The sequence below is a fragment of the Zonotrichia albicollis genome, chromosome 8 (genome assembly GCF_047830755.1).
Source record: "Zonotrichia albicollis isolate bZonAlb1 chromosome 8, bZonAlb1.hap1, whole genome shotgun sequence".
NCBI lineage: Eukaryota > Metazoa > Chordata > Aves > Passeriformes > Passerellidae > Zonotrichia > Zonotrichia albicollis.
In genome coordinates, this window is record NC_133826.1 from 2,282,256 (window position 1) to 2,294,667 (window position 12,412).

At 45.0% G+C, this 12,412-nt stretch overlaps 1 protein-coding gene across 1 annotated transcript in view; it reads right to left on the reverse strand.

The window, feature by feature from the left end:
* Positions 1-12,412, reverse strand: part of ROR1 (receptor tyrosine kinase like orphan receptor 1) — a 165,306-nt gene that overhangs the window by 33,259 nt on the left and 119,635 nt on the right. Inside the window, exons 3-4 of the mRNA XM_074545629.1 lie at positions 5,225-5,512; positions 3,806-3,836 (exon numbers count right to left, since the gene is read on the reverse strand). Coding sequence (XP_074401730.1) covers positions 3,806-3,836; positions 5,225-5,512 — 319 coding nt within the window. The remainder of the gene's footprint in view (positions 1-3,805; positions 3,837-5,224; positions 5,513-12,412) is intronic.

A 12,412-nucleotide genomic window follows, 5' to 3' on the forward strand; every position in this document is an offset into this window, starting at 1 on the left:
ATACAGAGCACTGTCCTGCACTCTTCCCACTGGATTCCACTCCAGCAGGGTTTTTCCAGCTCATTTTTACACCAGCCCATGCAAGCTGGCATTTTGCTTTCCTCCCTCCCTGCAGCTCTTGTGGAAGTTCTTGCCCCAAATTCCAGTGATTTGTGCCCAGGATCTCTCCTGCAGTGTCAAAGCTTGGGACAAGCACAAAGCCAAGGCTCAGGGGAAGGGGAACAATGGGCAATGAGACAAAGAGAACACAAAGATTGGGCACAGAACATTCCCAAGGATCTCTGTGGTGACACGAAACCCTCTCATCCCAGGACTCTGCTGTGCCCTGACCTCGCTCTGCTCTGGTTCTGATCCCTGAGGTGAAAACACATTGCTGTGTCCTGCAGGGACCAACCTTGCCATGCGTGATGGATAAAAGTGACTTTCAAAGGGATGTGCAGCACAGGAACTTCAAAAATAACGTTAAAAATCTGGGTTTTGGGGGAAATTTTGAGAAGCAATGGCTACAGTGCAAATTCCTGGTTTAGAGGAAGGTGTCCATGGCATGGGGTTGGAATCAGGGGATTTCTGGGGTCCCTTCACACCCAAACCCTCCTGGGATTGTGGGATAAATTTGTGTGCAATGCACAGACACAGAGCAATGCACAAATACACCAGCGAACCACCAAAATGCTGCCTTTGATCTCCCTAAAGATAAACTAAAAATATTCAATCAACCCAATTTGTGTTGGAATTCAGACATTCATGGAGAAAAGAAGGAAATACATCAGCTGAGGGTGATGAATCCAGCTTTTCCAGCTCCCTGACCTCCCTGCCCCTCCCAGGCTGCTCTTGGCTCCATCCACATTGGGGAAAGGATTCCAGCACTGGAGAGCCTGAGCTGCCCCTGGGGACACATCCAGGTGTGGGACATGGGCATCCACACCCTCCCCACACCCCCTCAGCTGCCTGGAGCTGGCCCTGCATACAATATTTTATATTAAATATTTTAATAACTATTAATTAATTAATAAATTTATTAAATTTAAATTTAATATAATAAATTAGATAATTAAATTCAATTAATTATTTTATATTAATATAATATTTTATATTACACCCAGACATATAATATTTTATATTAAAATTACTAATATAATATAATATAATATAATATAATATAATACAATACATATCATATATTATACATTTCTATTCTATTTTAAAATATTATTTTCAATTTTATTTTAAAATTATGTGTATATATAATATTTCTCTATTATATATACAATATTATATGTTAATATAATATAAATCATATATGTTTATGTTATATTTCTATAATTTTATATTATATATATTATTTATGTAATATAGAAATATACTAGTATGTATTTATATAATCTTTGCTATATTTTATATTATTTTAGAATTTCTATTTTTTATTATATTTTATATTAAATATTTTCTATTACTTTAATGATATTTATTTTAATATTATGTTTATTCTAAATATTTATATATTTATATTATATTTATATTATTATATAATATAAATAATTATTTCTTTCTAAAGCACAATTAGGGCTTGTTGGGCTTTTTGTTTAAATAAAAAAGCAAAGTGAGAGCAGCAGAGCAGGAGCATGGAATGTGATCCCAGGGCAGAGTCAAAGGAAGGATGCAGCACTTTGCTTCACACTGATTTCCAAATCTGACTTTTGCCCATTTCTCTTAGGGCAAGCAGCAAAATTAACACACAAGAATTATTGTGTTATCTACCCCTTTCACAGAAATCATCATCTGGCATTCCCATCTGGTTTTCTATAAATTATGGAGGGAAAAGGGCTGAGTGTGTGAATATTTTTAAAAACAGAATCCTCAAATGAAATCTGTAAATGAAGAGCACCTTGCACTCATGTGTGGCTGATAAAGACACGGCAACAGCAGGCCCAGGAATTTGCCATCAGGTTTTTTCCTGATTTTATGGCCCAGCTTCCAAACTGTTCCCAAGGGAAATGTTTCCCCAGAGGGAGGATGATGAGGGAGGACAGCCAGGTACTTCATCTCTCACCCTGCAGCTTGAAAACTGCCACAGATGGGCTTGGCTTGCATGGTATAAAAGAGCAGAAAAATGAATTTCATAGCTACAAATTCATTTTTCAGCTTGTACAGGGAGAAGGCGACACAAGAGTCACACAATCCAATCCTCAGGACATTCCCTGCATGAAGGAGCAGCAAACACAAAGAACCAGAATTTGAGGTAATTTCCCTCCTGCATTTCACAACATGCAACTGAAGTGTGATTAAATGTATTTTTTGGTTACAAAATCATAATTATTACAGCTGCAAAATCAACTATTAACGAGAACATCTCCCTTTCTTTTCACCTTTTCACATCCTTCGTGTGTATTTCAGCTGGTTAAGTTGTGGGGCTTTTTTTTTGGAAGGGGAGCAAGAAAACCACCAAACTCCTTGCCAGAAAGAAAATATGAGGAAAAAAGATTCCCAAATGTATCTTGTTTTAAAAAGTGAGGCAATCCTGAGTGGCCCAGACAGTGAAACTCCAGCCCAGCTCTGCTCTCTGTGGGCTCTGACCACCAAGGAGGTGTTGTTTAACCCCACAAATTTCAGAAACCCCAAAGTAGGTGGGAGCAGCACAAAATCCCCATTTTCTCACCTCATTCGTTAATTCTCCAAACTGCTGGAGAGCCCAAGAGCCCCCAAACCCCAGAGCAGCAGGAAATTTTCCTCCCCAGAGCCCCTCAGAACCCCCCGAAACCCCAGCACAGAGCTGCCCTTCCAAAGCAAACCCCAGGATTCCACAGCAGCACCGTCACAAGGGGAGATAAAAAACCACATTTTAGGCTGTTCCATTAGAGGGCATCCTACAACATCCTTTTGTGGTCAGAGGCTTCTCCTCATTCATATCCTCGGCAATAATTCATGGAAGGTTTTCCATAAGAGCCAGGAACATTCACACTCCCAGGGTTTTCATCCCTTGTAATTGCATTGATTGCGTTAATAGATGAATTTTCTGGTTCAGTTGGGTGTCTTTTTCCCTTCCCTTATCAGGAGAGGGAGATTTTCAATATTTTTCCACAATGTGAGATGTGAATAAGCGCCACAAAACTGATTCCAAAACCTCAGGACAGCCAGACATCACACTTGAGAACAGCAAGGCACTGAAAAGGTGAACAGGCTTGACCAGGTATTTTGAAATTAGAGATAAAAGTGAATATTCTCAAAAACTGCCCAAGACAGAAGCTCCACTGCCAAAATACAACGTGGGGAGTGCTCAGAGCCTGCAGCAGGAGCCAAACCTGAGCTCCAGGACACAGGGAGATACGGTGCAAACAGACACTGCTCCCACCCACCTACTCCATCTTTTAAAAAATCTTCAAAAAATCTTTTCAGGCAGTTTATTAATACAGGTACAGAGAGACAGGCGCAGTTTACGACCCTGAAAATCAGCAAGAAGCCCCAGGGCAGTAAAATCTGCTTGTAGTGATAAATATTTCCCTGACTGGGCTGTGACATGGATGAAGTACCTGTAGGTGCCCTGAAATCACTGCACAGACTGAAGGCACCAGAGAACCCAAAGGTAATAATATTGCAAATTAAGAAGTCTGGGCTAAGAAACAGGAGTTGACACGATAACATGAAAACATCACTGCCAGACAGATAACTCAGTCACAATAAATTACCATCCTATCGGACTTAAAAAGCAGAATGGAAAAGTGCTCCTGTCACACCACATGACAAATGAACTTCTGCCTGCTGAAATGCAAGATTAATGAAGGCACAGAAGAGACATGAAAGGACTTACGAGGATCCTGGGCTCGCTGTTGGCGGGGGACCTGGAAAAGTGACAGAAGAAAAACAGCGGGATGAGTTACGGCGAGGTAGCAAGCAGGAAGCTTTTGAAAACCTTTTAAAAGATAAAAGCACCAGTCTGTGGTGCTGCCTGTGGTTTATGGAGTTGAACAGAGGAGTGGCAGCCCCTCAGCACCAAAGACAAGGCTGCATTGGCTGCAGAACATGACACAGGACAATAAACAGGTGAGCAGCTCACCCTCCCCTTGAAACTGCCTTGGGAGAACACCTAATGATTAATTTCTTATCAGAAATCAGAAAACATGGGAGATTTATGAAAAAAAGACGATGAAACTCATCACATCCATCATTCCTTGTGTGTTATTTGTCCAGCTCCAAAGAGGATTAACCAGGACTGTGTGCAAATATCTTCATCTCAGTGAATTATTTCCCCCTGACCGTGGAGCAGGAGGGGGAGAAGACACAAAAAACCTGTTTCTTGTTTGGAATCTTCTGAGTGCTGAGACCAGCTTTGAAGGCAGTTATCTCAATATAAACTTGGGAGAATGAGTGCTTATTTTCCCTGACAGGTATAGATGGGGCTCATCTCAGGCCCTCAGCCTGCAGTGCCAGCTGAGGTTTCTCACTCACCAGACACAGCGGTCGCTCAGAATAAAGGAGTTTTTCCCCTCTGGTCTGAATCTACCCAGGTACCCCATTAATGGGGGCTCAGCCTGGAGCAAAGGAGGCTCAGGGGGGCTCTACACAAATCCTGCCAGGAGAGGACAGACAGGGAGGGAACAGGAGCAGGACAAGAGGAAACAGCTTCAAGCTGTTCCAAGGGAGGAGGTTTGGATTGGATATTGGGAAAATTTCTCCTCCAAAAGTGTTGGAACAGTCTGCTCAAGGCAGTCACCATCTCTACAACTGTTCCAAAAACTGGATGTGGCACCTGGGACATGGTTTAGTGGTGAACGTGGTGGCAGTGCTGTGTGTTGGTTGGACTTGGTGATCTTAAAGGCCTTTTTCCAACCTGAACTTCCCATGATTCCATGAAAATACAGCTGTTCTGGCACTCCTATGGATGTAATTATTTAGTTAACCTGTGGATGGGTTAAAAGGGCAGAGATCCCAACCCTACAGGACCGACAGCAGGGTCCAAAGTCTCTCTTCTCAGGGGTGTCCCATTGCTCCTCAGCTCTCCAGGAGCTCCATCCAAGGCATGTTTCTGCCCTACCATTCTGACACCCTCTCAGGGAAGCCCATTTTGAGTTAGCTCATGGATTCCTGGCCTCTCTGCATAACCCAAGCTCAATAAGTTTAACAAACTTGTCTTTTCCAACCTCAACAACTCCACACCAGCGCGCTGCCTTCCCCTGGCCAAACCCCTTCCCTTAAGCAGGAGCCTGGTGGGTTTACGAGGAGCACTCACCGAACTTGACGAAGAGCACGCCGGTGGTGGACACGCTCCTCCTGCCGTTGGTGGCCACGCACTGGAAGTAGCCGGTGTCGGTGGTGTCCAGGTTGCGGATGCGCAGGCGGGAGCCGTAGGGGGTGGCGCGGAAGGAGATCCTGCGCGGCTCCTGCACCACGGGCGCGTCGTTCTTCAGCCACCGCACCGTGGGAGGGGGGTTCCCCGACACCTTGCAGTGCAGCTCCGCCGTCTGCCCCAGCGTGGTGGTGATGTTGTTCATGGGCTCGTCCAGCGTCAGGAAGTAATCTGGGGTTGGGGAGAAAGGAAGGGGGATGAAGGGATGCAGAGCAGGGATGGCGTTGTGGAGAAAGCTCCTGCTGGTCTTTGGAAGTGACACAGAGGAGGTGGATTGTCACTGACATCTTTTATGGAAAATCCTTTCCTCCTGCTGGTCTTTGGAAGTGACACAGAGGAGGTGGATTGTCACTGACATCTTTTATGGAAAATCCTTTCCTTAGGATTTTTCCTCCTGAGAAGCTGCGAGGCCTCAGGAACAAAATGCAAACAATGGTTATCTGCTGCTGTGGAATGCAACAGGTGCATCTGGGATTGGTCTCATGTGGTCGTTTCTAATTAATAACCAATCAGCCCAGCTGTCTCAGACTCTCTGTCCGAGCCACAAACCTTTGTTATCATTCTTTCTTTTTCTATTCTTAGCTGGCCTTCTGATGAAATCCTTTCTTCTATTCTTTTAGTATAGTTTTAATATAATATATATCATAAAATAATAAACCAGCCTTCTGAAACATGGAATCAGATCCTCGTCTCTTCCCTCATCCTGGGACCCCTGTGAACACCATCACAGTGGGTAGCAGGGTTCCCTCTGCTGTTTCAACATCTCCTATTTGGCTTCATTTAGCACAGAAAAAACACTGCTGCTCTTTTCTCTTTTCTTTTTCCTAACCAAAACACAGGAAAAACATCTCAGCACTCCAGTTGCTCATTTTGATGCTGACCTGCCTCTGCTCATTCCAGAACCCACCAAATGTAGGAACATATGAAAGGAACCATTCAGAAGTGCAAATCCTGTGACCCAGAGCAGCTGTGGCTGTCCCTGCACCCCTGGCAGTGCCCAAGGCCAGGCTGGACAGGGCTTGGAGCAGCCTGGAATAGTGGGAGGTGTCCTTGCCATGGCAGGGGTGGCACTGGATGAGATTTAAGGTCTCTTCCAACCCAAACCATTCCAGGATTCTGTGATCCTGTCTCCAAGCCATTCTTAGTGACCCCCAGGCTGAGCAGATGGAGTGTTATCCATGATTTTGTAAGCACCAGCTGCAGAGATGAGGAATAAGGATCATACCTGGGAAAGGAGACTTTATTCTCACTCAGTATTTCCATGGCTAAGAGTACTGAATGTTACCTCCACTCTAAAACAGGGCTCATGATTGAAAAATCAAATGACATTAAAATTACGAAGATGAATCTCTCCTAAACCCATTCCTGAGCACTGCCTTCTGTCCAGGGCTACTTCACTGGGCATCCCTCAGGAAGAGGCCATTCCTCATTCACCACTTCATTAAATCCTTTAAAGATGGGTTGGGGATGGGGAATGGAATCCTCAGACTCTCATCTCCATGTCAGAGGTTCAAAACTAACAGTGGCCACCATCAGCTGCTGGCTGTCCCATCAGCAGGGTGGCCAAGGAATGAGAAATCCCAACTGCATCTGGCTCCTGAACTCTCAGAGCCAGACCAGGAGGTCAAGAAAAGCCAGAATCAGGCAGAGAACTTGGAATCACAGAATTATCTGGGTTGGAAGGGACCTTGGAGTTAACCCATTTCCACCCCCTGGCATGGCAGGGACAATTTCAGTATCCCAGGCTGCTCCAGCCCTGTCCAGCCTGGTCTTGGACACTTCCATCCCCAAACTGGTGCTGTGCTGCTTGTGCTCCATCACTCTCAAGTCCACCTGCAGCAAGAAACCTTCCTGAAAGTGTGAAAAACCCCTCCAGCACGTTCCAAAACAGCTCAGCCACCCAGCCTGCCTAAGTAAGCCACTTCCCTAATTATTCCTGTAATCTTGGCTTGCCCAGCTCCTCCCTTCATTATGGTTTGTGGAGAGCAGTATCTCCTGCCTTTGTTTTTAATCTGTTTAGCACACAGCTTACCCCGTGTTTGCACAGCACTTTGAACAAAGCCTCCCTGTCCTCACCTGGTCCCAGCAGCCATTTGGGACAAACTTTTGGCACCCAGGCCCTGCCCACAGATATTTTTTTTTCCATGTGTATTTTTTCAATTAAGTCCTAATGTGCAGGTGTGAAACTGTGCTTCTCTCAGGGACAGGATGAGAGGGAACGGCCTCAGGTTGCACCAGGGGAGGTTTAGATTGGGAATCAGGGAAAAAATGTCCTGGGAAGAGCTGTAAAGTGTTTAAACAAGGTGCCAAGGCAGTGGTGGAGTCACCTGAAAAGGTTCTAAAAACATGTGGAGTGGCACTTGGGGACGTGGTTTAGTGGTGAATATGGTGTTGGTTGGACTTGGTGATCTTGGAGGCCTTTTCAACCTGAACATTCCATGATTCTATGAAAATACAGCTGTTCTGGCACTCTCATGGATCCAGTGATTTAGGAAACCTGTGGATGGGTTAAAAGGGCAGAGATGCCAGCCCTGCAGGGTCCAAGTCTCTCTCAGGGGTGTCCCATGGCTCCTCAGCTCCCCAGGGCCATTTCTCCAAGCTCCATCCAAGGCACATTTCTGCCCTGCCATGCTGACACCCTCTCTGGGAAGCAGAGCTCCAGCCAGCCCATGGATTCCTGGGCTCTCTGCACAATCTGGGTTTAATAAAGCCCCACTAATGGCCTGGGACCAGAGAACCACAGTTAATTACCCAGTGTGGCATTTCTGAACCACAGCCATTTATTTAATCCCTGATAATGCTCCTTCAGCCATCTCCAGCCCAACAGGGAGGGAAGCAGCCCTGGATGGGCTGCCTGACAAGCAGCACAGTGAACAGGATGGGTTAAAGCTCCTGAGCAACACAGGAGAGGCAAATAAAGGAGTGAGGATGAAGGCACGTTTCCAAAGGCTGGAAAAGGATTTTGAGGTATCAACAGAAATTTTTAATCAGTGAAAAAGTGTGGCTGAACTTCTCTGTAAATAGCAACACAAGTGGCCTCAGGAGCTGCTGACTCCTGTGATTGTTCTCTACCTTCCTCCAGGAGCTACTGCAGAAACACTAAAACAAATTCATCTCCTAAACTCACCCTAGATTAGTCCTCAGATCTGTACATTTAGCATCTGAATCATAAACCAGAACAAGCAGCTCACCTGAGATGAGATTTAAACAGGGAGGGTTTGAAGCCATTGGGAGCTCTGGGAGATGTTTCTCACAGATAAAGCAGTTTTGGAACTGAAAATGAACTCCCCAAAAACCTTGGATTGCTGCTGAGGCACACAAAATGATGAGCATCCCTTCCCTGGCATGCACCAAACTCCTCCAATGCTGCCCTTGCCTGGTGTGGAGGGGTTGGAGAGAAGCCCAGTTGTATTTTTATTGTCTCTCTCACCTTCCAAAACCCATCACAAGGAGAAATTCTTCCCTGTGACAGGGGTGAGGCCCTGGCATGGCTTTCCCAAAGCAGCTGTGGCTGCCCCTGGATCCCTGGCAGTGCCCAAGGCCAGGCTGGAGCCCCCTGGGACAGGGGAAGGTGTCCCATGGCAGGGGTGGGATGGGATGGGATGGGATGGGATGGGATGGGATGGGATGGGATGGGATGGGATGGGATGGGATGGGATGGGATGGGATGGGATTTAAGGTCCCTTCCAATGAATAATTCCTCTGCCCCTCTCCTTCCATCCAGGAGCTCCCCAGATGGATTGACTCCCTCTGACCTAAAGGACAATTTCTTAGAAGAAAGGATGGGTTTTGTGCACTGGGAATGATCCAGCCTGGTGGCACTGGCCTTTGGAAAGTCTGAGTTTAATCCTGGCTCGGAGCAGCCCCGGGTGAATCAGCCCAGTTGTGATTTTTAGAAGAGCCAAAGGGAAGTAGACACCCAAAGCCAATCAAAGCTCACATGGGATTTGTGCAACTAAGGCCTTTTAAAAACAGCCTTAAACCTTTTGGCTCGATGTCTCCAGCCATAAAGTGAGGATAATAATCCCTCTTACATCATGGGGAGGCTGCTATGTGCATTAATGAGATAATGCTCATAAAGCACTTTGAAGGTGAAAAGTGCTATGCTGGGATAAACACTGTTATTATATTTTAAGTTAAATCTCAGGGTTTCGAGCACAGAACAAAAGCCTGTCCATATTTTAGAGTAGCACTCTATAAAAACATTTGGGAAACGTTTTAATTTCCAGAAGTACAGGAGAATAGCCTGAAAGAGTTCTAAATAAAATTTAGCCCACCTATAATTTAATAATAGTCAAACTGATTTTTTTTTAATTTGTAAAAACAATTTACTGCTGGGCCTAGACCCTGAATGCCAAGTTTCAGCCCACAGAGAGGGTTTTTTTTAATGGCTGAGTTATAAACCCTTGAAAAATGCTGACAGCCCCTTTACTAGAGCAGCACTAGCGGGTGCCCTATAATGAACTTTTAAATGACTTGAGATAATATCTGGAAAGCCAAGCCTGAAATATATTTCTGGGTTTGAGCCATTGCCAAGGCAAACACAACACATCATAAGTCATCCTCATGATTCTGAGCGCATAAATTGGAGACACTGCATATAAAACCCAAATATTAGGTATCCTTCATGGCCAAACTTTGGGCTGGTTTGATGTTACAGAACAGCAACAGCTGTGCAAGGACGAAATGTGGAGCGTTGCGTGTCTCCAAAGAAGAAAAGTGTCTGTATTTCCACAGCTCTGCCCTGACATTGTTAAATAGGAGCCTGCCCGGTCCTAATAAATCCTCCACTATTCCACTGCTTTTAAGTGGAACCCAGGTGGCTTTCAAAATAAAAGCTCGTCCTGGCTGGCCAAGGAATGTTAATCTGCTCTGTGACCACATGGTTGCTCTATCTTAAATTACCAAGGACGCAGCTCAGAGCAGTAACACCCTCTTGGCTTGCAGGAGGGTTTTGCTGGCCACAGGGAGACCTTTCCCCCCGTGCTGCATGTTTCTGATTTCACAAGGTGTTTAAAGCACGATGGGGATGCAGGATTAGAGCCTGGAAGGGTCATTTTATGAGAAGAGTTGTTGTTTCATTTATCCTTCTCTTTCTGCCCTTCTGATCTTTCGGAATATTCAAAGAAAAGCTAAAATGAAAATCTCTGCTCAAGCTTACATCAGCTTTAATCCCGGTGCACAAGAAAGGCCGGTGAGCCAAGTTCCTTCCACTGCAGATGGGGAACAACACAGTTCTCTGCAAACATCTCCAGACCTTTCCTCAGGCAGCTTGGGGACACCTTTTCCACCTGCTGGCCTGGAGAAGTTGCTTAATTCTGGATTTGAAGATTGAAACCTGCAGTGCAGCACAGAAAGCAGATCCTGTCCTGGCTGGACTAAAGCACTGGGACACCAACATTCCAGCGCTTCTTGCATTTATGGAATCCTGGAATGGTCTGGGCTGGGAGGGACCTCAGCCATCAGCTCATCCCAAACCCCGCCAAGAGCCCTGGCTGGGCTCTTGTTTCTTCTCTTTCACTTATTTTGAATGAATAAACAAGAGGAATGACGGTGGGAGGGAAGATATGATGCACTCAAGTCATGATCTGGCAACTCTTGAAGAATATCAGGGTTGAAGAAATCCAGATAATCACATGGAAATATCCAATGTCTGCAGTCTGGGGACAAAGGAAACCTTCTGCTGCCTCAGCTTTATTCCAGTGGGTTTCCCAGAGATATGCAGGAGTCAGTTTGGGATGCACATGAATTTCTGTCCTGACTTTCCCTTCCCAAACTCCATCCAGAGGGTTCAGGGCCAGGCAGGACAACTCCAATTCCCTGACCCCAACCAGGCAGGGCACAGCTCGAGGCCTGATGGCTTTCCAGATCTCCACCTGTGACTGTCACTGGGATTTAATTTTGATATTCTGCTAATTGGCAGCTCAGAGACGGCGCTGGGTTTGTGGAGGGAAGCCAGACTTCCAAAAAATTATCTGGAACCTGAATCCCACTGCTTTTGGGTGGGAACTGGGCAACTCCCTGCCCTCCATGAACTCTTGGATGCATTTGAGAGTTGCCTCTGTCCCTCCTTTCATCAGACAGCTCTGAGCTTTAAGGACAGATGTCTCAGAGGTCACTTTGAGGGGAAATGAAGCTTTTCTTTACTCAGGAACCAGTTTTATAGCCCAAGTAGGAAACCTCTAAACTTTATCACCAAAAAAAAAAAGTGATTTGGAATAGGTAAACAAATGTCCACATCCAGCTATAAAGCCAACTACTGAAAACCATCAAGGGATTTTGTTGTCACTTTAGAAGCTGCTCTGCAGTAAAGAGCCACAAAGAAAAACCCAAGCATTAAAGGGAGGGTGTATGGAAAGGTATGTGCCTCAAGATTAATGCTGTGGAGTCAAAGAAAAGCTGTTATTTCTGACATTTTGACATAGCATCACTTTAGGATCTGGTTCTTATTAGCCCTTTCTGTGCCTTTTAAAGGTCTATTTTTTTTTTCAACCAAAAAATGTCAGGAAATTTGGAACAGAAACGTACAATAAAACACGTCCCTTGACCCTCTGATCTATCAATCTTTCAAATAAACAAAGATAGCTGGATGAGCCAGGAAAAGGTTATTATATATAGTTACCTTATGTATAATGGTCAATATTCACTGCACACACTCAGATTATACAAAGAATTTGATGTAAGTGCAGCTTTTTGTGGAGGATTTTTGCCATGAAAGCCCAAAGTTACTCAGGGCGGTTTCATTTTCAGGCTGTGTTCTGTGACCTTCGAATTTCACACCCTGTATTATTTATAAATGAGACATTCAAGAAACACAAATTCTCAAATAAAAACGTGCACTCCGTCAGTGGAAAAGCAAACAAAAGGAGCTAATGTACTGTGGCTAAAAAAATTTTCAAACAAAGTAGCAGTAATTTACTGCCCTGCTGCTAACGGGACCCCACAAATCGAATCAGAACCCTGAGCCCCACCAGGGGAGCCTGATTTACCCCATATCCCCCAGATAATAAAGGAAAATAGAAAGGTAAATTGTGCATGAATGTGAAAGCTGTAATTCTTCCCCTTTCAGCA